This window comes from Elgaria multicarinata, chromosome 11, assembly GCF_023053635.1.
Source record: "Elgaria multicarinata webbii isolate HBS135686 ecotype San Diego chromosome 11, rElgMul1.1.pri, whole genome shotgun sequence".
Taxonomy (NCBI): Eukaryota; Metazoa; Chordata; class Lepidosauria; order Squamata; family Anguidae; genus Elgaria; species Elgaria multicarinata.
The window spans coordinates 47,796,530-47,820,790 of NC_086181.1; the positions used below are offsets into that span (position 1 = coordinate 47,796,530).

Genomic DNA, 24,261 nt, shown 5'->3' on the forward strand with positions numbered 1-24,261 from the left:
CAGGTGACGAAGAATCACCTGCAGGCACAGGGTTGCCAGATGGCAAGCAAGTGGGTCAGCCCTCCCTCCCTCCCTCCTCCGCCACAGGGAGCCGCAGCTCTCCCCTCCGCCAGCCACCAGCCGGCTAGAAAATGTTTTGCAGGCTAGTACATTTGGTATGCTTATTTGCAAGGGGGGAGGAAGAGGCCCACCAGGTACAGCATTTGCGATCATCCCAGTTCAGAGAATACGGTCACCCTATTCATCTGTTACTCCAGGCCACCTGGAAACAACACATGAAGAGGCCCTATGTGCTGCCCCACACATCCCGTGTGTCCTGCCCCTCCGCCCCGCCATTCACACGTTCAGCAGGTCCCCCCCCCCCTGTGATCAGGCTCCCCAATTACAGCAGGCCCCCATCGCACAGGAGGCTTCTGAGCGCCTTCAGCTGAACGCACCTCACGCCTCCCTTGAGAACTGTGCACCAAGAGCATGAAGGCCAGAGTGGAGGGTCTGGGAGGGGCTTGCGCATAGCCCCCCCCCCCCCCCCGGAGCCTCTCCACACGTCAGTTCCTCACGGGTTGGAACCATCCCTTGTCCGCTGGCAGAAACACTCCGCTGGAGCTGAAGCAGCCTGTTTTGGCTGAGGATTGTGGGAGTTGCAGTCCAGCACACCTGGGTGGCTCCGGTTCTGGGAAGGCAGGAGAAGAGATGAAGGACACCTCAGAAGAGCCCTGCTGGAGGAGATCCGGGAGCCTCTGCCCAGGACCGGCTCGGGGTGTTTTAGGGTCCTCGGGCAAGACCCCCCCCCCTTTGGTGACTCTGCCTTCTCACCAGCTGCCTTCGCTGCTCTGCCTCATCATGGCTCCCTCTTGCTTGCTTGACAGCCAGAGAGCAAATGGCAGCAGCCTCTCTTGCTCCTCTTCCTCCCTGCCACCGTGGTGGTGAGGGTGGGGCTCTTGCCAGTGGGCCCCCCTACTGGGGGGTGGGCCCTCGCCAGGTGCCTGCGCGTGCCGACCCTGGGCGCCGGCCCTGCCTCTAGCCTCCCAGCAACCTGTTTTCCACAGCGGCCAGACAGATGCCCCACTGGGAAGAGCAGCGGCAGGACCGGAAGACCGATGCCGCAACCGGGACTCCGGTTCCACCTGCGGCATGAGGGGAGAAGAGACTCCCGGCCCATGCGCCTCGGCTAGGCCACACGCGTCCTCGGCTGGGTGCGATGCACAGCGTGCCCTGGGAACGCTGCGTTATCGTCATCCTAAATAAGCATTTCAACATCAAAGGCAAATAAGCCTCCACCTGCACAGCTCTGTGTTGCGTGTGTGTGTGTGTGTGTGTGTGTGCGGACGCATGTGTGCGCGCCTCCTGCTCTGAGCCCAGGGTCCTGCTCAGGGTGCTGCCTCCGAACCACCCATCATGCCGGCATTCCTCCGCCAAATGGTGTTATTCAAGAGGCAGCCCCACCCCACTCTCTTTCTCTCCCAGATGCCATCACATTTGCTGGCACAATTTTCAAAACATGTATTTATTTCATGGAAAGTGAAGCAGGCCAAACTGGGGTGGTGAGATAGCCTTAGTATCCAGCGCCGTGTGCGCAAAGATAAAATACAAAAACATCAGGTGCGGTGTGGTGGGGTGGGGAGGGGAGGGGTGGGAGGGTTTTGGGGCCCAGCAAAATAACATATCTGGAAACAAAAATAAACACAGATGCGTCAGGGAACTCTAGAAAGCCGGGGCATTACAATATTTGTGGAGCGGGATGCATAGCAATAAAAATATATACCTAAACAAAGGCTTGCTATCGAGATGGGGACATGTCCTTTTCCTGGTGGCACTGAGGCGCATATTTTGAAGTTAATGATTTGAAACCTCTTCAACGGAGCGTGACACCGGCCTCCGTGAGAGCAGCCGTGGCGGGTGATCCGCTGCGTGTTTCCCCAGCAGCAAGTGCCACTGCACTGGGTGGGCCTCCCCGGGCCGTCCGTTTGGGGATTTCAGCTGCATCAAACCACGTCCAGGCACTTTGCTTTTCGCCCTGAAACCAAATGACCCTGCCTTGTCCTGTCCCGGAGGTCAAAGTGACCTCAGCCCCATGTTTAAGGGGTCCGGCTAGTCCCTGGTTGCCCTCCCTCCCTGGGGGCTCTGTGTGTTGGGGGGCAGCCCCTTGATCAGCTGCAGCAGCTCATGGCACCTCATTATCACCCTCTGCCAGCCCTTGCTGCCCAAAGCCCTCCGGCAGCCCCCTCCATTAGCTGAGCTTTTGACCTCCACTCGGCTGTGCAACCCTGGAGGAGCCTTGCAAGGGCGGCGCTCACGGGCAGGCAGCATCTGCACGGGCGAGGCAGGCACACGTGCACGCAGGCTGGGCTCTTGCTAGATAGCAGGTGCGTTTGGGAAGGCTGCACTCATAGCACGCCTTTAAAAACACCGCCATCACCACCACCTGGATTAATTCATCACACCCAGAGCCCAGTGACCACGAAAGCTTCTGCCAGAATCAATGTGTTCATCTTTAAGGCCCCACAGGGCTGTTGGTCTGGCGAAGTAGACTGGCTCCCATACAGCCATCCTGCTAGGAGCCACTGATAGCCTCCTCCCCCCACCGCACCCCACCGCACCCCCACGTCTCTCCCGCCCCTTTAAAGCCAGCCATGTTGGCAGCCACCCATCACGGCATCGTAGCTGTTTGTTGATTTAACCAGCTTTTCCTACACGGCTTATGAAAAGAGACCTTGCGGCAGCGAATCCCGCAGTTTCTCTCTGCGCTGCGTGCAGAAGGATTCACACAGCCGCACGCTGACGCGGGTTGGGTGCTCCGTGTTGGCGCAGAAGCCCGCCCGCGCGCCCCCTTTACAGCACCAATACGCCTGCCCCGCCCCGCCCCGCCCCCCACAAGCGCCCCGTGCGCTGGAAGGGCGACAAAGGCCCGCGGGTGGGGGTCGAAAGGGCCACGAAGCCGTGTCCAGGGACTGCGCGCCTACTTGGCCGCCGCCTCTCCCGGGGCCCGGCCTCTCGTTCCGCCTCCACGCGTGTTCAGACGCACCGCAGACGCGCGTCTTGTCGGGCCCCGGGGTCCGGGCAAGGAACCCAGCGGGAGGCCGCCTTGCTGCGCTGCGGGTGGGGAGCGGGGGCTCTCTCCTCCTCCTCCTCCTCCTCCTCCTCCTCCTCCGGGCCCCGCGCCGCCTGCTGGCGCCGCCCAAGGCAGAAGGCGCGCGCTTCAACTCGAATCCGGATCCTCCCGTTGCAGCCGAACTACCGTTTACACGGCGCCGCGTGCTTCCAGCAGAAGGAAGGAAGGAAAGAAGGGAAAGGGAGAGGAAGGCCGAGAAGGGAGGCCTGGAGGACGGAGCGCGGGGCAGAAGCCCCGAGGGGAAGGCCCACGGGAGAGGGACGGAGCGAGGAGAGACGCCGGGGCGCCTCTGGACTCCCCGCCGGCCAGCCCAGCCGTGTGGCGGCGAGTCCCACAGGCAGCGCGGAAGCAGTTCCGGGGGTTCGTTACCGTATCTATAAAGTATACTTTTAAATTTGATATCCCAAACGTGATGATTTTATAAGCAAACCGAGATGCATAATACGTTTTAGGAACCTTAGCGAGTCGTCTCTGAAAGAGCTACCAAAAGAAGCAGGAAGAGCTGGAGGCAGAGGAAGCCTGCGGTACAGCGCCTGTTCCTGTCTGTGTGAAATTGGTTGGGGGTTTTTTTAAAAGGAAATCTGGGCCATAGCGAGACCTCAGGTTTAGCCCTGGGTCGTCCAGGGGTCAAAGCTGTTCCTCTAGGGGACACACAGGGCATCCAGTGCTCAGGCAGGGGCGAACCCTGGATGAGCCCAGGATAAACCTTACGTCTAGCTGTGGCCCTGGTCTAAAGGGAAAGCTACTGAAAGCTTATAGGATCATAGAACAGCAGAGTTGGAAGGGGCCTACAAGGCCATCGAGTCCAACCCCCTGCTCCATGCAGGAATCCACCCTAAAGCATCCCCGACAGGTGCTTGGGGAAGCATCTACCTGGGGAAGTTGCTCTTACCTATTAGGAATGGTAACCAAACACATTTAAAAAAAAAACAACTTTAAGCAGACTCAACCCTATTATTTGAAGAGTGCCACTTATTCCCTTTTGTAAATAATTCCCATTAATAACCATCTTAATTTTTGTTCTTTTTGAAAGGAAGCTGCTCGTGGTGGCATCCTCAATTGAATGCCCACTCCATAGGGATAAGTTTCTTTTAGGCGCAGAGGGTTTATTCTGGTAATAGCAGTTAAAGATTTTGTAGGCAAGAGGCAGCATTTCCTAATGGTGAGGTCCAATTGGGAACTTTATTTAAAACTGTGGCAGTGAGTTCCAGAGACCCACGTTTCAACGTTTTTGAAAGGGAACATAGGCGAATAACACACACGTTCTGTCACAAGTGGTGGTAGTGGAGAGAGAACCTTATTATTATTATTATTATTATTTATTTATATAGCACCATCGATGTACATGGTGCTGTACAGATAACACAGTAAATAGCAAGACCCTGCCGCATAGGCTTACAATCTAATAAAGTTGTAGTAAACAATAAGGAGGGAAAGAGAATGCAAACAGGCACAGGGAAGTGTAAACAGGCACCGGGAAGGGTGAAGCTAACAGTATAGAGTCAGAACAAACTCAAAGTTTAAAAGCTATAGGGAAAAGAAAAGTTTTTAGCTGTGTTTTAAAAGCTGTGATTGAGTTGGTAGTTCTCAGGTGTTCTGGAAGAGCATTCCAGGCATGAGGGGCAGCAGAGGAAAATGGGCGAAGCCGAGCAAGGGAAGTAGAGACCCTTGGGCAGGCAAGAAGCATGGCATCAGAGGAGCGAAGAGCACGAGCGGGGCAATAGTGTGAGATGAGAGAGGAGAGATAGGCAGGAGCTAGACCGTGAAAAGCTTTGAAGGTCAACAGGAGAAGTTTATATTGGATTCTGGAATGAATTGGGAGCCAATGAAGAGATTTCAGAAGTGGAGTGACATGGTCAGAGCAGCGGGCCAGGAAGATGATCTTAGCGGCAGAGTGGTGGACAGAGACCAGCGGACTGATGTGAGATGAGGGGAGGCCAGAGAGGAGGAGGTTGCAGTAGTCCAACCGAGAGATAACCAGTGCGTGAACGAGAGTCTTGGCAGAAGAGACAGACAAAAATGGTCGAATCCTGGCAATATTATACAGGAAGAAACGACAAGATTTAGCTACTGCCTCGATATGAGGAATAAAGGAGAGCGAGGAATCAAACTGTTTTCTCTCACGTATAGGTTTTAAAACTACTTTCATTGGCTGCTGCAGCATCTTACAAGAATAAGTCCAGAAACACGGGACTCTCTGCAGAACAAAACCCAAACTACCAAGATAGCACATTTTATGATATGGGGACTGTAGTCACTTGCTGGGACACCAAAGCATGATTTGCAGCATCCATAAATGGCTAAAAGATACATTAGCGCAATAATTTTAACAAGGTCTAGAAGAAATAACTGCTGGGAATCTTACAGAGAGGACTTTTTAAACAAATATTTCCATGGCTTCAACTTTTCCAGAAATTTTGTATTTCTAGTCTTCTTATCAAAGCCTTCCCATTACATAGTTTTTAGAAATCATTTGGGGAGAGTAAAGGCTAGCTAGCATTATATGAACACACCATGTTTTTAATATTTTATTCATTGTTAAAATAAGATATTTCATAATCCAACATTGTTCAAGTTTTCAGTAAAACAACAACAGATCTTTGGGAGGGAACTGGCCAGATATGTTCCTTCCCAGCAAGCCCACCCCACCCCCAGTTGAAAGTTTAGCAGCCACACTTTTTACAGGTTTCAGCTTTCCGAACAGCCTTCCAGGGCAGCCCCGCAAACAAAGCATTACAGTAGACTAAGAGGGAGGTTATCAGAGCATGGAGCATCACCCTGGTTGCGCTATCCCTGGCAGGACACTGGCCTGGTTGGAACCACCTAGGTGTGAGCCCTCATCTTAGGGAGAGAGAATGGCTGCAGGGGAGAAAAGGAGAAATAAAAAGGAAAATCGATGGAGCGTGAGGGGGCAGACAATTGGAAAAGGAGCCAGATTTCAGTGGGTCTTACTCTGTATCCAGCTGTGGTTCTGACCCACACAGAACTTACGCTGGGTGGGGGCCCCTTTTAATCTGCATGTAGTGGCACAGCTAGGTCGTTTGAAGCCCTGGACTTCATGGGTTTAGGGGGAGCTTGTTTAGATGGCCACGTGGACTCTTCACTGTTCTCTTCGACCAAACCCCACCCCATCCTGTGCTTTCCAAGGGCTTCGACATTCCTGAGCATGTTAAGACTTAATGGAATTGTCTTAATGTAAGTTGAGGGTTTTAATGGAATTGTTTTCTATGTTATTGTAAAGCGCCTCGATGCCAGAAATGGTGAGGCGGCGCTATAAAAATGCTTTAAATAAATAAACAAACAAATAACTGAGCATGTGCAACAACAACTGAGCATGTGCAAGTTTGCATTTCAGGCTCACTTCAGTCATAGCACCTTCGTGGCTGCAGGAATAAGACGGAGCCGCCTTCCCCCAGCCGGTGTGCCGCACTGCCGCCGGCCGTGCTGGCTGTGGACGATGGGGCTTGCGGTCCAGCCCTTGCGCGGGGGGAGGGAGGGGGCACCAGCTTGGGGGAGGCTGAGCCAGAGCGCGCGCCTTCCCCGCCCCGGCACCCTCCGAGCGAGGGGGGTCACTGGGCAGCCCTGCCGGGCCCGCTGCACAACGCGCTTGTGGGTCGGGGGGGAGGCCGAGAGCGGACGCCCCGCCCCTCCCCTCCGCGCGCTGGGAATCGGGGCCCGCGCGGGCCTCCCTCCGCGGGCCTCGCGCGCGTCCCTGGTCCCTCCGCGCAGCCGAGGCGCGCTAGGACCGCGCCGGCGCCCTCCTGGCTGCAGCCGAGCGCTCTCTACATCCAGGGCGGCGGGCTTCTGCTCGCCGTGGCAGGCAGGAGGCTGGACCCGGGCTGGGGGAGTGGGGGGCGCAGCGCACTTGGGGCGGCGGAGAGCCGCCCACCTCCCGCCGCCGCGGGTCCCCTCCCCTCCCCTCCCCTGCTCTGCCCAGCCCAGCCCAGGCCTCCTCCCCCTGGAGCAGAGCGCCGGAGGGCGGCCGCGGGCTCCTGCTGCAAGCGGGGGGCGCAGCGCAGCGCAGCGCAGGGGGCGACCCAGCAGCCGGAGCCCCGCCGCCCGCTTCGCGCTCTGCAGGCGACGACCGGGGGGGCTCCCGCGCGCTCGGCTCCACGGCAGCGGCGGTTGCTGCCGCAGCGAGAGGCGGGGAGGGGAGGGGAGGGGAGGGGCGGGCGCGGGGAGGGAGAGAGAGAGGGAGGGAGGGGCGCCATCCTGGCGTGGTGGCTTCTCTGCCTGGCAAGAGGCGCGCAGGCAGCCGCCGCCACCGCCGCCGCCGCCAAGTTCTGCTGCCCTACATTTTCGCCTTCTTTTGCAAGCCCTGCTCAATTTCTCTTGCCCTGCCTGCTGACCAGTAAGTGCTCCTCTCCCTCTCCCTCTCCCTCTCCCTCTCTCTGTGCTCTTCCGCTTTTCCTTGTAGAAGAAAGAATTGAACTTTCATTGAAATAGCAATAATAATAATAATAATAATAATAATAATAATAATAATAATAATAAATAATAAGAAGCCATTAAGTTCTGCACTCTGGAAGCCAGCTTTGCCCTTTTCTGCTTTTTCGCAAGCATCGCAACTAAACTACAATTCTGATTTTCTTGGCTGCACCAAGCTAGCCAATTTCTCTCCCTCTCCCTCCCAGCACCAACACGCCTTTCCAACCAATAACCTTGGTTCTGACTCTTTTTCGCACTGCTTGAGGAATCTTCTTTTATGGCACGTTTCCACGCTGGTTTTGCCTTCACCTGTGAATATTTGTGCAGCCTCCCTGTGGCTCCCGAAGAAGAGCCCTTCGTGTTTGACTTCTGGGCTGCGGCAATTTTATTCTACGTCACTTATGTTTTCCTTGTTTGGCTCTAATGCCTCGTCTATGTGATTGTTCCCCCCCTCCCCCCGCCGCCTTGCTTTTTAAAAGATATTGGTGGTGGCGGCAGCAGCAAATGCATTAGAGGACATTCCCTCCCCGCCCCCCCCCCCGGAGAAATGGCATCCAAAAGCTTGCAAACTGAGAAGTTTAATGCAATATCCAAAGGGCCCTGCATCTGTTTTTGCCAGGAGCGCCTGGCGGTTGACATTTTGCCTTTAAAGAAACAGATGCGGAGTGTTAAATGTTATCTGTACATGCAATTTTGGGATGATGCAAATATGACTCTTATTTGAGAAAGGGCTGCTCTGCTTACTTTGGAAACCTTAAATGCACTCTTGCGCTAGCTGGTTCCTGAAAGCACGGTGAGATTCATCCCCAACTGCAAACAGATTTATGAGACAGAGAGAGAGAAATTCTTAGCCTAACATTCCTCCTTTTGCGGTTAAGGAAACACCTGACCCGATTCCTCGTCTTTTGTTTGCAAGCAGCACTTTGAAAAAGTTAATTTACTCTCCGTGAAAAGCCTTTGCAAGAAATAAATCAGTTTTCGGGGGGAGGCTGGGAGCAGAGCACATAGACTTTTTTTAGCGGCTGCCAAGTCTGCGGAGTGCAGGCGCACACAGGCACAACCACATGGAAAAAAACTGGAATGATTGATTTTTCTTTTCCTGCTTTTACCCTTCCCGCTCTCCACATGTGACTTTTATTAAAATCAAACTTCTTGCAAAAGAAGGCGACTTTGTCTTGCAGCAAAGAACCTTCTACACCAATGCAAACAAGTGGAACAACTGAGGGCTTGTTGCTCAGCTTGCACCGGGGCAGAAAACACCTCCACCTTTCTAGGTGCAAAGGGACGGAGCAGGACGCGCTCTGCAGAGATGTCTTCTGCAGCTCTGTTTGGAATTACTTTTTAAAATATATGTATTGCAGCCTGCTTCAGCTGAAGAAGCCTGTCTGGCAAATTATTTCTCCCTCTCTCTGTAAGAAGGAGAAACTGGGATAATTCCCCGGCCCCTGGTATTAGTTGGACCTGAGAGACAGGAGGAAGTTCGTTGGCGTTCTGAGAGTGATGGGCGCTTGAGATGTTGCACCACTGAATAATCCAGTCGCTTATGGCGTGGTGCATGTGCCCGAGGGAAGAGGATAATTGAGAGGAAGAGTCTAGACCGTTTTCCCTGAGGAGGAATTGGCTTTGCAGCCTGAACTTCTTGGTGTAGCTTTAAAAGAGTATTTTCCTCCTCCTCCTCTTCTTCTTCTTCTTCTTCTTCTTCTTCTTCTTCTTCTTCTTCTTCTTTTCAGAATCAAAACTGTACCCCGGCTCTTCCGGAAAAGCTTCTGAAGGTGGTCTCCCTTGCTGGGATTTCTTGCACTCCTGCGTGAGAAGAGGGATCCTTCCAGAATCGGCGTTTCGGTTCGTGAAGTGACTTCCTTGTGCCCCAGTTGCGCCCTGGGGGCCTCCGGGTGTGTGATTTGTCTCCTGGGTACCAACACAAGGATCTCACAGCTGTCGTTGGGTTTCTAGCTAACGTGGAGCCTTCTTGAAGTGCAGCCAGTGTGGAGCGGAGCTGCTGAAAAGGACTGGTTTTGGTAGTGGTGGTGTGGGGGGAGGGAGATGAAGGAGTGCGCTTGAGCACTGATCAGGTCCAGACGACTCTTCTGTGGCGCAAACACAGCGCCTCTGGCAAGGTGTGGAAAGGACGCCTATCCGTCCGCTTTTCCTCCCGTGGGTTCAGCAGACGTCGAGAGCATTTGTTTCTCCAGAGGAGCGCTACTCCCTGCCACAGGCGGGGCTTGATGCCGACCCGCCTGGAGATCTCCCAGCCCCAGGCATGACCAGGACCTGGACGGAGGCTTGTGGTTCACTCCCCTGAACCCATCCTCGCCTTTGCCTCGCTCGCGATGGACCCCGGAGCGGACCCTGCCGTCCTCTCAGATGTCCGCCTGTGCGGCTACCTGCGCAAGCAGAAATCCCACCACCGCCGCTTCTTCGTGCTGCGTGGCGCAAGCGAGCGAGGCCCGGCCCGCCTTGAGTACTACGAAAACGAAAAGAAGTTCCGTGCTGGGGGCCCGGGGGGCTCTCGCCCCAAGAGGGCCTTCCCGCTCGCCAGCGCCCTCAACATCAACAAGCGCACCGATGCCCGGTACAGGCACCTCATCATCCTGTATGGGCGCGACGGCACCTTTGGCGTGGCAGCCGAGAACGCGGAGCAGCAACAGGCGTGGTACGCGGCCATGGTGGAGTTGCACTGCAAGGGTGAGTGGAGGGGCAGGGGAAAGGGTGCTGTGGGGCAGAGGGAGGCCTGCCCCACATAGACCTCGGCGAGGGAGGAGATCTGGGCCAGCTTTCTCCAGGCCGGTGCCTGCCGGATGGGTCAGACTGCCATGCTGGCTGGTTTTGGTGGGCGTGGCGGTCCAAACCATCCGGTGGCCGTCAGCTTGGAGAAGGCTGACCTGCATGATCTGAGACGGCCTTCCAGCGAGAGGTCTGGCCACGCCTCCATTGACCTCACTATGGTTCCTTCAGCTTGGCGTTTCTCCAGGGTTCCCAGCAGGGCAGGGCCTTTCCGTAATCCCCTACCACCGGATTCTTTGAACTCGGGGCCTTCTGCGTGCACAGCGTGTACTCTGCTCCTGAACTGTGTTCCTCCATAAAAACGGGCCCTGGGGTGGAGGGAGAGCCACTCCTGGGAAGAGCTTATGCATGTGGGGCCTTCCACACCTACAGCGAGAATTGTGTCCCCTCCCCCCACCTCTACTAAATCAACGAGCCAGGCTCATATTTCTGACTTGGTGCCGGCCCAGCCATGAGGCCAGGTGAGGCAACCTGCCTTGGGCAGCAGATTTTGGAACAGCAAGACTGCCAGTGATATTCTTCCTACTGGTATTTGGATGTTTTGGCTCGAGCAGTAAAATTCCTTGGGGTCTCTCTGGTCACAGGCCCTCTGAACCACAAATGTTCCTCTATCAGTGGCTGGGTTTCCGCTTGTGCTGGGCTTCTGCAGTTCCAGGCAAGTCAGACTATGTCAGCTAGTGGAGGATTAGGGAGGGGGCTTGTAGCTCGGAAACACTCCTGCTTGGGTCCCTGGAGGGAACGCTGCTCTGCCCATCAGTGTTCTGGGCTAGACGGCCCAAGGGCTTGGACGGGCATCACGTGTAGTATGATACCCTGATCAAATCAGCTTTCGGAGGACCTCCGTTTTCATGTTTTAAAATGGGCGGCTGGTGGAATGTGAGCTTCCTGAGAAGATATTACCCCACTTTCCACAGCCTGGTACTCTCAGCCGTCTTGGACTACAACTCCCAACACCCCCCAGCCAGCATGGGGGATGCTAGGAGTCACATGGCCGGCAATTCATGGGGGCCTCTTCTTCTGCCTGCTCTGAGGCAGTGGCGGCACCAGAAAAAAAATTGGGGTGGGGTGGGCCACAGAAAGGGCGAAGTATATTTCTAGGTGGACGAGACGCGCCCCATATGTTAAGTTCTCTGAAAGAAAAATAATCATATATTTCACATTAAAACCTCCATTCTAAACATTGCTTTTTCCTGAAATAAATGGGGAAAGGGTTACTTTAGGCCTACACCACCGAAGGGGAATTCATTTTAACTTTGAAAAATACTAATGTGTGGTTAATCCTTAAACAAAATATATCAGCCTAAAATTCTACGCTAGGAAGCAAACACTGAATCTTTTAAGACATGGCTTGAGTCTTAACTTGTTGTTCTGATCTTTCGACAATATTCTTCAAACGTTCCCCATCTTTGAAAAAGTACACGTAGAATTTTCTTTCCATCTGTTGCAATTTATTATTCTCCAACACCTTCTTCTTAGCCTTTATATCAGCAAGAAAATCCATAATAAGCTGATTTAATTTATTCAACTGAAATTCCAATTGATTAAACTGCTCAGCCAGTAATGTGTGGTTAGAATTTCTTCCCTTTTTAAAAAAACTATTAGGCACCCTGTTTATAAATAATAAATTAATGCTCCCCCTGGCCTGTGGGCTTCGTGAAGGCTAGGCCAGTAGCCGGCAGGTGTGGCTGGCCGGCCCTCCCCGAGGCTTCGGCCGGCCCACCTGATCGGGGCTCCGTGTCCTTTGCCCTTGGTCTCTTGCTCTGTTCTTGCATCCCCTGAGCTGGCGGAGGAGGGAGGCTGAGCTCATTGCTTGCCCGTGGCTTTTGCCCCGGCGCCTCTAGACGGGTTGAATTGCAATTCCCATCAGCTCCAGCCAGCACGGCCATGGTGGCTGGGGCTTTTGGGAGTTGTAGTCCGACCCACCTGTAGGGCAACTTGTCGGGGAAGAGTAGCACATAGGGTAAGCAATCATATTCTTCTGGGCGGAAATATTGCATAATGATGGGCAGCTGCTAGGGCAGCTGTTTTTTTTGGGGGGGGGCGCTGTGGATTTGGAAGACTCCTCCAGCAGCTGTTTTAGGCTCCCAGGTGACGTGGTTTATACGGCCCTCTTCTATTCCCCACTGAATGACTCCCTGCTTCTCTTAACCCTTCTCTAGTCTAAATGGATGCAGTTAATTTTTAAAAATTGAATTTTCTATTATCCAGAGAGGAAGAAGCTTTTTTAAATAATAATAATAATAATAATAATAATAATAATAATAATAATAAAAGACAACTGCGAAAGCTCCTGTCCTTGAATCAACATTGCTCGGTGGTTATTTAATACCCAGAAGTACCTTAAGAGTGCCCTTACGATAAAGCCTAACAAATCCATACTATAAATTAAACACACACAGAACAAAAAACAGCATTCAGTAAACAAACAGCATTAGAATAAATATAAACCAGCAGCAGAAACCCCAAACGGCCCCTGCCCCGCCCCGCCCTCGGCTAGGGCTGCCATGTCGTGACGTCCTTGTGCGGCTGGGCTCCTGTTGTGAAGCCACACAGCATCGCAGGCCTCGTGGCCTCCAGGGCGGGCTTCCTAGCCGCCGTGAGCGGGGAGTGCTGGCCGCAGCCGGCCTGGCCTCGCCTCCGTTGGGCTCGCCACCACGCCGCCTTGCTCTGACCCGTGGCCTCTTCCCCCGGCCCGTAAAACCCCGGCCTGGACCCTTTGGCTTCCCCCCCCCCCCGCCCTCCCCCACGGCCGTGCTAATGAGCCAGGCCTTTCTTCTCTGCCTCCTTTTCCTCTCCCTGCAGATACGCGCCATCCGTCCGTCCGCCCGGCCACCCGCCCGCTGGCACTCCGGGCTGAGGAGACGGCTGCTTCCTTGTAATTAGCAAGGATCCGCGTGTCCTGCCCAGGGGCAGCTGCGGGTAAGCCAGCCAGGATGGCTCGGGCCCAAGGCGGGGCGGATCAGGACCTCGCTCGGGCTCCCGCTGAACCAGGTGGTGCAGACTTTGGAGGCCGGAGCTCAGGACAGGGCCCTGTCGCTCTGCAGCCATTTCCCTTCCGTTTCGTTGCAGGGCAAGGGACACCCTCCCTCCCCCCCTCCCCTGGAGCAAAATGCAGCTGCTTCTGGGTTGGAGCCGCTGCTTCTGCAGGCCTCAGCCGGTCTGGGGTGTCAACAGGGCTTGCGATTGTGAAGGGAGCAAAGGTCCGCTCGTGGACCTTTGGGCTAGATTGGGAGACGGCCTCGTAGCCAAGCGTAGCCTGGCACAGAGGCCCGTGCGCGCATGGGAGGAGGGAGGGAGGGAGGGAGGGGTTGCGCTGGCATGGCATCCACGGGAAACCTTGGCAGCGGATCAGAGCCCTCGGGTGCCAGACTCCGTCCCGGGTAGGGGAGCGTGTGGCTGAACTTTGCTCCAGAGGGAACTCAGGGAGCCGGCCCCATAGCGGGCAGGGGAGTCCTGAGCCCCTTCCCTCCGTGGGGCCGCTCTCGGCCCAGGGCCCCTTGTCTGGACTCGCCTGCCAGCTGCCGTTGCCACCCCGGCCCCCTGAGGCCCGTTGCTGACGCCGTTCCCCAGTTTCTGCATGTGCATTTGTGTGTGTGTGCGTGTGTGTGTACACAGCTGGCATTGCACCGCTTGGTACATTACGTTCCTTCTCCCGGGTCCTATTCCTGTCTTGGGGCTGTTGGGTTTATTGGGCAAGAGCCGGGCCGTAGAGGCGCTGGGCACTCCAGGGTCCTCCGGGCTGGTGGCGAGGGAACAGAGATCCGGGGTGGGGGGGCTCAGAGAAGGTTTCGGCCCCGACGTTGGAGGGGGCAGAGGGGAATTCTGACCGGAATCCAGCATCCCTGCCTTTGCTTCCCCCCCACCCCATTCCTTCTCTCTCCCGTCTGATGCGAATGGGTCTCTGTGGGGCTGCCCTCCCCCGCCCCGCCCCCCTCTGCCTTGTTCCTGGAACTATTTAGCTTAAACATTTTCTGTCCCTCTGCAGCCCAGAGTTCACCTCTGGGGGGGGGGGAATGAGTCCTGCTGGAGTCTCCGTGGCAACCGGCCGCATCTCCCTCTCCAGGTGATGGCGATGGATGCGTTGCCCGGGTGCTGAGCTGTTTGGGGGCTTGTTTATCCGCCGTGTTTGCCACCCACCCACTCGTTCCACCTTTCCCCTCCCCGCTCGCCTGCCTGCCCACGGTTGCCATGCCTCCCTTCCCAACGCTGCCACCCACCCACTTCCCCACGCCTGCATAAGCCGTCTGACGCAGCGCCCTCCTCCGCCTGGGCCTGGGCAAGAGCGAAATCCTGCCACGGCCGGCCGTAGGAGAGCCTGGGGCCGGTGAGGGGCTGGATGAGACCCTGCCTCGCTCCTTGAGCAGCTGCGTTTCCACCAGAGGTGACGGAGGGGCCCTGGGTCAGCCTCGCCATCTCAGGGCAAGACTGTCCCAACGCCCTCCACATGGGGCCTGCCTGGCGTGGCCTTCCGGAAAGCTTTAGCGGCTGCCCAACAGAGCAGTCCGTCACAGCTGGGGCACATCGCGGCTGGGGGAGAATGGGAGTTGTAGGCCAACGCATTTGGGCTCACTGTGTTGCGGGCCAGTGGGTTCAGTGGGCGCAGCAGCCTCACTCCCTGCCTGTCCCGTGGCGGGGTGCGTGTGTGTCTTCCTCCACTCCCTCCCGTACGTTTTGTGGGCCAGGGAGAGTTCTGAATCCAAACGTCTGCTCCCGGATCCCCTGCCAAGTGGTGCCAGAGCCCTGGTGTGAATCAGGAATAATAATAATAATAATAATAATAATAATAATAATAATAATAATAATAATAATTAATAATCTCTAAGGCTGCCGCACCTGGCAGGGTTGTGTCCAGGAGTGCCCGGCTGCAAAGCGTTTTGGAGCGGCTCCTCCTGTGTGAAGCCCTGTCTGTCGGGGTGGGTGGGTGGGCGAATGGATCCTGGGCTCAGCAACTGCCCCTCGCCCGAAGGCAGCTCTTTGCTTTCGTAGCCCCCAGTCCCCTGGTGTGGGACTAAACCATGCCCTGATACACACACACACACACACACACACACCCTTCAAGAGCTCCTGACGGCGCCCAGGCCAACGTGTGCGCCCAAAGCTGGGGACAAGGGGAGCAGAGGTGAGCAAGCCACGATGCTGCTGTGACGTTGCGCTGGGGCGCCCTCCATGCGCACAGCACTTTCGACCGTGCAGTTGGGCAGGGCCCTGCCCCGAAGAGCTTACAGTCTAACATTCAGTGTTGTGCAAACAACAGAATCAGGGCCTGGGAAGTGGGAAGGAAGCATCTTATCCCAGTGACACGGACGTAGGTGTCGTTACTGGACCTCCCCCCCCCCCCCCGCACTGGGCCTCCTCCTCCTGCCCCCCGCCTCGTTTACCTTCTTTTATAGCCAAGGTTCCCTTCTTTCCTTGCAGGCAAAGCTCCCGTGGCTGGCGACCCGGAGGCCGCCGTGGTCCCGGGCCCGGCCTTCAAGGAGGTCTGGCAGGTGAGCCTCCGCCCCAGGGGCTTGGGGCACACCAAGAACCTGGCTGGGATGTACCTCCTGTGCCTGACAGAGAAGACCATCAACTTCGTGAAGCTGAACTCAGACGTGGCCGCCGTGGTGCTGCAGCTGCTCAACGTGCGCCGCTGCGGCCACTCGGAGAACTACTTCTTCATGGAGGTGGGCCGCTCGGCGGTGACGGGGCCCGGGGAGCTGTGGATGCAGGTGGAGGACCTGGTGGTGGCCCAGAACATGCACGAGACCATCCTGGAGGCCATGAAGGCCCTGAGCGAGGAGTTCCGGGTGCGAAGCAAGAGCCAGTCGCTGGCCTCCACACCCATCTCGGTGCCCCCCCCGCCGGCAGCACCTGGGGAACCCGCCGGCCGGCCAGGGTGCCTTCCCGTGGAGGCCCCGGGGCCCGGAGGGGACGCCCTCCCTGAGCCACAGCCCCGCAGCGCCGGGGCCCAAGGCCGGCTCGGGCCCCCGGAAGGCCGACTCCTTGAGCGACTACAGCGCCCTGTCCTCGGACGAAGGGGGCTCCAGCCCGGGGGAGTGGCGGCCCCCGAGTTGCACGCCCGACCCCCTGAGCTACATGCTGACGGAGGCGGGGGAGCTGGACTACATCGCGATGGGCAAGGTGGCGTCCCAAGACAGACACCGCCTGGCCAAGTGGGCGTCTGGCGCGGAGGCCCACAAGAGGGCCTCCCTGCCCCCGCTGGCCCTGGACAAAGGCACGCCCGGCCTGCCACGGCGGCGGAAGCCAGCGCTCGTGGCCTTGGCCATTTCTGCCAGCTACCCCGAGGGGCTCAACCTTCGCGGCGCTGATCCGGGCTACATGGCCATGCTGCCCGGCGTGGCCACGGGGGCCGAGGACCGGGACTACGTCCCCATGACCCCGGGCAGCGTCTCGCCTCCCCGCGAGAGCGGGGGCTACGTGCTGATGTCCCCCAGCGGGAGCTGCTCCCCAGACGGGCCAGGCCCCTGGGGCGAGAGCAAGTCGCTGGGCAGCGACTACATGAACATGTCCCCTGCCAGCCGGTCGGCCTCCAGCACCCCGCCCGAGTACTGCCCCCTGCTGGCCATCGCTGGCGGCGCCCCTTTCTACTCCCTGCCCCGCTCCTATAAGCACCTGCCCCAGCCGCTGCGCTGCCCCTTCAACCCCGGGCGGCTGTCCTGCTCCTCTTCCACCAGCTCCGAGAGCCTGGAGGAGGCGGTGGGGGCCCCCGGCTGCCCACTTGGTCTGTTCGTGGGCCTGCCCGGAGCCGGCGGGGACGTGCCGCCCGCCACCCCTCGGAGTCCCGGGGAGTACGTGAGCATCGAATACCACTCCGCAGCCACCGACTACGTCAATATGGAGCTCCGCGCCGCTCCGGCGGAGTGCAGCGGGGCGGCCGTGCCCGACACCTGTGCCGAGATGGCGCCTGCCGCGCGGCTCGTGCGGGCGCACCCTCAGGAGTGGTGCCGCTGTCACTGCTCGGAGACATTCCTCGAGGCGGAGCGGAACGGGGGGCTGCCCAGCGAGGCCCAGATGGAGACGGGCCTGAACTACATTGACCTGGACCTGGTGAAAGAGGCCGCCCCTGAGATGGCCGGCCCCGCTCTGCGCCCATCGGCCGGCCCCGGCCAGGCAGGGGCGCTCCACACCTACGCCAGCATCGACTTCCATCGCTCGGGGGAGCTCCTTCGTGGGCACAAGGGCAACTCCGAGGGAGCAGGTAAGCGGGCGCAGAGGCCACGATGCCAGACAGGGCTTGTCTGGGAGACGGGGCACTTGGGAAGAGCATCATTGCAGTTGGCAGGAATGATTTCGGGCACCCTTCCCTAACTGGTTGGGCCTGCTGGCCGGGGATGATGGAAGTTGCAACCCACACATCTGGAGGCGGCCAGGTTGGGGGGAGGCTGATTTGAGGCTTTCAGGGCAAAGTGAGGTTGCCCAGCTCATTTTGTTTTGGCCAGCCAGGCAACTCTGTGCCAGCCGTTCTTTCTGCCTCGGTTGCTCCGTCTGTACTGGAATCGTAGAATCATAGAATTGCAGCTTCGGAAGGGGCCTACAAGGCCATTGAGTCCAACCTCCTACTCAATGCAGGAATGGCCTTCCAGGACAGCTATGGGGGGTTCCAGCCAAGGGCAGCAGCATGATGAAGGGCAACCGCCAAAGAGCTCCGTCTGCCTCGCCTCTCTGTGGAGTTCCTGCCCCAGCCCCACGCCCCACCGTCTGACCCTCCTGCGTGGGGTCTCTGCCCCCGCCGCTGCGCTCTCCCCAGGCTCTCCTCTCTCTGTCTCCCCACCCCATTTGCAAATGAAGAGGGTCCAGGTTGTTCTAGCTGCTCCGTCCCCAGCTGCAAATGTGTGCTCTTCGCGGGAAGATTTATTAGGTGCTCGTAAAAGTCTATTCCTAGCCTGATGTGTTGAGGCATGTGGGGGAGAGAGAGGTCCATACCAGTCCTGGCTCGGAAATGCTGAGTTGGAGCCTTGGAACAGGCCCAGCCTTGCCTGGGATCAGTCGATCCCTCAGGGCTCGCCTTGAGCGGAAGAGAGGGTTTCCCCATTAATCACAGAATCAGAATAGCAGAGTTGGAAGGGGCCTACAAGGCCATTGAGTCCAACCCCCTGCTCTATGCAGCTTCTGTCGGGGGAATGCATGCAGACTTCTGAGCTGACACAGGTCTCTTCATCAGGCGGGGAAAGCAAGACACAGAACTGGGATTGTGGTTCTCAGGTGGAGGGAGGGGGGGTTGCCTCTGGGGTTGTCGTCTGACAAGGCCTCAGGCCCCCTCAGGATAGGGCCTTTTGCTTGGAGACGGCCCTGTTCTGGTTCTCAGCCCAGCTGCGGTTGAGCCTGAAGGTCTGCCCCACTGTGACGAGGCGGCACTGGCCAAATCTGCCGTCGTGCCGAGCAGCGTTTGCTTTCCCTTATCAGCCGGGGCTACCTGGCAAAGGCCCCGTCCGGGCCCACGAGGGCAGATCGAGCCACTGGCGGCTCTCCACTGCTGCAGCTGCTGCTGTTCCCGTGGCCGAGATGCAGCAGCCACGGGGGGGCCTGGGTTTAGGGGCAAGGCGGCCGAGGGAGACGGGGTGGGGTGGGGTGGGGGTGGTTCACAACTCTGCGAGGCCTGAGGAGAACTGCGAGGCCTGAGGAGAACGGCGAGCCTCGCAGAGTTGTGAACCATCCCCACCCCACCCCACCCCGTCTCCCTCGGCCGCCTTGCCCCTAAACCCAGGGGAAATGTGAGATGTAGTCCATTTATGTGAAATGTAGTCCATATCCTGCCTTTTCCTCCAAAGAGCCCCAGGGAGCGTCCACGGTTCTCCTCCTCCTCTCTGTATGATCCTCACAACAACCCTGTGAGGTTGGTTAGGCCGGGAGTCCGTGACTGGCCCAAACTCACCCAGGGAGCGTCATGGCCGAGAAGGCCCAGAATCCGCTTCTCCCCAGCCCAGCACTTCTCGCCGCTTGCGCCACGCTGGCTGTCCGGTGACATCAGGTTCAGAGCAGTCAGGAGAGCCCATCCTCCTTCCAGCACCTGCATAGCCAACCGGTGGGACTCCCTGCTGCAGGATGTGGCCTGGAACATTGCTCAGACCGCTTTAAAAGGAAACTCGACCAATGGAGGCAGGAGGCAAAGGCGGGGAGAGGGGGCGGGTGTCCCTGGAGGGCTGCCGGTCGAGACAGCGAGAAGCCGGCCCCGGGTCCTTTTGGAAGTGCAGGCAATCGCTGTGACAGTCCCCAAGGAGAGGGGGCTGATGGATGTCTAAATGCATGCGTGCATGTGTACGCGTGCGCAGACAACACGCCCCAAGCGCGGCAGCACATGGCACAGTTCCCAATTGGTGAGGGTCTGCTGCCAGTCACGGAAGAGGGAGCCGCGGGCGTTGGCGGGGGGAGAGCTGAGATTGCATGGGAAAGGGGTGGGGGTGAGGGGGGGGACACACACTCTCTGGCCCCCAGCAGCACAAGACCCCACAGCTCAAGATTTTCCAGCCATTTCTTTTCCCAGAACCAGCCCAGAACACTTTATCTCAGAGTCAACAAACCAGTCCCAGCCGTGTTTATCTTCCCCGGGAGCAGGGCCGTTTGCACAGCGAGGGGGTCTTAACCCTCCATTCAAGACCAAGCTGCCGCCACCGCCACCGCCGTGCACACAAACCCTTTGCCTTTACACACCAACGAGATGTTTTTGATGAGGAAATCCATCTCTTCCCCAACACACACACACACACACACACGCACACCCAGCTAACTGTGAGGACGGCAAATAAGCTCAGAGGGAATTGGGGGAGGGGGAACATATAACACCCACTCCCTGAATACCACCTGTTAGAGAGTTTCAGCAGGGGAGGGCCGTCTGCTTCCCACCCTGCAGTGCGGGCTTCTCGGCCGTACCCAGTTGGGGCTCAGGCGAAGCATTGTAGAATCACTAGAGGCCTTCAAGAGGCAGCTGGACAACCATCTGTCAGGGATGCTTTAGGGTGGATTCCTGCATTGAGCAGGGGGTTGGGCTAGATGGCCTCAAAGACCCCTTCCAACACTGCTAATAGCAGAGTTGGAAGGGACCTACAAGGCCATCGAGTCCAACCCCCTGCTCAAAGGACCAAAATCCTTTTGGTCTGATCCAGCGTGGTACGCAAGGGTCCCAAGGCTGCAGCTGGGTTCACCCCACCCCTCAATCTGCCCCCCCCCCCCCCGTCTCATCCTGCCCCACACTTTCCCATCCTCTGCCCCCTCCCTCCCCTTTTCCATCTTAAAAAGTACCGCCTGCTAGAATAGCCGGGTCTCCATCCTTTGGGTGTGCCCCCACCCCCGGATGTTTTAAGTTTGCCTGCAAGGGACGTGGGATTCCTTCGGCCTCCATTTTCTCCATTTGCAGCTGGGGGGGCGGGGGGGGCGCACTCCCCACTCAGGGCTGTAAAGCTGTATGTTGGACGCTTCAAAAGTGCTGCCTAAGTGGAAAGAGCTCTATTGGGGAACTGTTGTGCATTCTCCCCCCCCCCCGGGTTGGGGGGAGAGAGAGAAGGAATGGCATCCCCCCCCAGACTTCCGAACCCTCACCTGGCCCTATTAAATTTCTCTCTATATTTATCAGCTTTCTCCGACAGCTGAAGCTGCCTTGAGATCCCCAGAGAGGGGCACATTCTCCCTGCCCCCCCCCCCCGGCTGCTCCTTTGTCCCTTCTGGTGTCCAGGAGGGCCTCGCTTTTCGGCCAGAGCCAGGGAGGGAACGAGGCGTCCCCCGTTCTTGCCTTCCTTTCTGAGGACCCGGCGTCTCTCTGCCACCGCCTCCTCTGCCTCAGTTTCCCTTCCCACCGCGGGAGCCTCCACCTCCCTCGGGCCGCTCTGCCCCAGTTTGCCCCCTGGCGCTCGGGTCCCTTCCTGTGGGCTTTGGGGGCAAAGGGGGGCCTGTTTAGCCCCCCGGCCTTCCTTTGCGGCTGGACCAGCCCCTGCCTGCCTGCCTGCCTGCCTGCCTGCCTCTGGGCATGTGTGTGTTTTGGACGGCCCTGGGCCCAGGCCGCAATTGCCATGCCGGGGAGGGCCTCTCGGCTCCTGCGGTCCCCCCCCCCGGCTCTGGGCCGGCCCGGAGCTGCTCCCTGGGCTCGGCCACGTTGGGGTTTAACTCCAGGCGGTGTCCTTGGGGCAAACGCCCTCTGTTCCGCCCTGGGCCCGTGTCCTCGGTGGAGCCGGCGCAGGGGATCAACGTCCCCACGTTGGAATGCGCTGAGCAGCCGGGTTTGCGGGGTGTTGCAAAACTCCCGGAGGCCTTTTCTCTCCCTTCTTTTCCCTTGGTTGTTTACCTTTGGGGGGAAAGAATCGACGTCCTTTCCTGGGACTGTGCCGTTCTGGAGGGTGCCAGAGGGGCGCCTTCCCCAACCTGGGCCCTCTAGCTGTGTTGGACTACAACTAGGCTGGCTGGGGGTTTATGGGAGTTGTAATCCAGCAGACCTGGAGGGCACCAGCTTGGGCATGGCGGCTGTTGGGGCCCGAAGAGACTTCAGGTGGTGGTCTAGGAGGGTCCTCGTTCCCAGTGCCAGGCAGGTGGGGGAGCAATGCAGTTCCTCTGAGCATGTGGAAAGTGCTTTGTGTAGCTCAAATGATCCATGCTGTTGCCGGTTGCTATCCCATAACAACACTTCTGGCTGTTAAGGGGGCAGCTTATTGTGGGGGGGGGATGCATTGGGGGTGCGCTGTGCTGTGGGGCTCAGGGGGGCCCTTTCTTCAGCCCCACAGGTGTGGGGGGGAGCAGGAGGAGAGGAGGGTCCTTTTCCAGGTCGGGAGCTTATGAATCTAAACCGAGCCTCTTTGGGGGTCCAAATCCCCGCTCAGCCGTGAAGGTCACTGAGTGCCCTTGGCAACTGTGCTCTCCCCATCAGCCTATCTCAAAGGGTTGTTGTGAGGAGGGGGAGGGGGCAGACAATGTATACCACCCCATTTCCTTGTTGTTCATCCTCCCTCCCCCCAAATCAACTCCTTCTTGCCCCGCATCTTGGGTTTAGTACAAGCTTGCAGGAGTGCTGTGGATCCTTCTGACGAAGCCTGTCTCTCCACCCCACCCGGATTTCCAGTTTCTCACCCTATTTCATTGGGGGGGTGGGGGGTGGCCAGGACTTCCCCCAATAGGCCCCAAACCTTTTCCTGTAGGACTTTTTCCTTTCCTTTCTCAGAGGCGTCTCTGCTGCTGCTCTGACCCAGAGGTAGGGGAGGCAGAAGCGGTTTCTGTTTTTGAGCGAGCCCTAACCCTTGCGCAGTTTCAAACTCGCTTCCCCAAGCTCCTGTTCTTCACTTCGATCTAGGTGTGGGCTTGTTCGAACGGGGAGAGCGTGCATTTCAACCAGGGGAGGTGTGCAGAGGTGTCATCGTCATCCTCTTTGACTAAAGTGTAAAAATGTGCATTTTGGGGAAATGTGCTCTTTTCATAGAACCGTAGAATCATAAAATAGCAGAGTTGGAAGGGGCCTACAAGGCCATCGAGTCCAACCCCTTGCTCAAGGCAGGAATCCACCCTAAAGCATCCCCGACAGAGGGTTGTCCAGCTGCCTCTTGAAGGCCTCTAGTGTGGGAGAGCCCACAACCTCCCTAGGTCACTGGTTCCATTGTCGTACTGCTCTAACAGTCAGGAAGTTTTTTTCCTGATGTCCAGCCGGAATCTGGCTTCCTTTAACTTGAGCCCGTTATTCCGTGTCCTGCACTCTGGGAGGATCGAGAAGAGATCCTGGCCCTCCTCCGTGTGACAACCTTGCTATCCTGTCTCCCCTCAATCTTCTCTTCTCCAGGCTAAACATGCCCAGTTCTTTCAGTCTCTCCTCATAGGGCTTTGTTTCCAGACCCCTGATCATCCTGATTGCCCTCCTCTGAACACGCTCCAGCTATGGGTCACAATTTTCATCAATTTGGAAATGTTTCTTTGTGGGGGGGAAGCCTACTGCTCGTACTTGCATGTGAACATGACATTTTTGGACGATTTGCGAACGTAAACTAAATTCAGCCGTACCCGGAACTGACCTCTTCTTTCTCGCTTTCGTTTCAGACTCCTGACTCTACCAAGAGGAACAATCTTGTGATAACTCGAAATGAACTCTTGATTCTTTTTTGCACCGTAGCAACTTTGCTTCCCCCCTCCTGCCCCCAAATTCATCTGCCCACCTGTTGCAGTGTGTTGATGCTAAGTGCCTTTTGGGGGTGGGGGTCTCTCCCCCCCTTCCCCGTCGGAGGACTCTAAAACTGTTTCTGCCCAACACACACACCAAAGATTATCTGGGATTTTGATTTTGGGGATTGGGGGGGTGGGGGAGCCCTCTCTTTGGCCTTCTGCAAAGGCTTTTGGCTATGCAACTGGATGGGGGGGCGGAGGAGGGAGATAAACCACGGAATTCTTGGGGGGGGAATCTGCCCCCCACGCTTTGCTGCTGTGGACGCCAGCTTCTGAAAGCCGTGTGGCCTTTCTACGTGCATCTTGCCTTGGTATCTGCCCACTGCCCACTTCACTGGCCGCCCCCGCCCCCACCGACTCAAGTGCCTGAGTTTGTCCTCCTTGATGCCCACTTGGGTGCCCCCCTCCAAGCAGACACTGTCACCCCACCCCTCCAAACCCTCCCCCCTCACTGAGTTAGCAGTTTGGCCAGGGAGCCCTGGAGGGCTGCTCTGGAAGGAGGCTGGAGTTGGGCACCTTTTGAGGGTCCGCTCAAACGCCCTGGACCCCCACCCACCCACCCACCCTGTGCTGGGGAGCTGCCCCCTCCCTCCTGGGCTAGCTGTTGGGAACCCACTGAATTTGCTTCTCTGATCTTTGGAAATAAAGGCGTTTTATGTCTGGGCAAACACCTTTGTTCTGCTCTCTGCTGGAAGGTGGCAACCGCCTTTCCTGCCTAAAGGCCATGCTTTGCTGGGGATGATGGGTGCTGCAGTTCAACCCTTCAGCAAGACACCAGGTTAAGGGAGCCTGGGGGTGGTGGGAATTCCCTCCAG

At 57.5% G+C, this 24,261-nt stretch overlaps 1 protein-coding gene across 1 annotated transcript; it reads left to right on the plus strand.

Annotated features, from left to right (window-relative positions):
- The first annotated feature begins 7,359 nt into the window (after nt 1-7,359).
- LOC134406220 (insulin receptor substrate 1-like) lies at nt 7,360-23,427 on the plus strand. The gene is given in 5 exon segments (XM_063137537.1): nt 7,360-7,460; nt 9,268-10,222; nt 15,737-16,152; nt 16,154-17,519; nt 23,324-23,427. Coding segments are annotated over 4 exon segments (2,145 nt in total). The 5' UTR covers nt 7,360-7,460; nt 9,268-9,867; the 3' UTR covers nt 23,332-23,427.
- The last annotated feature ends 834 nt before the right edge of the window (nt 23,428-24,261 follow it).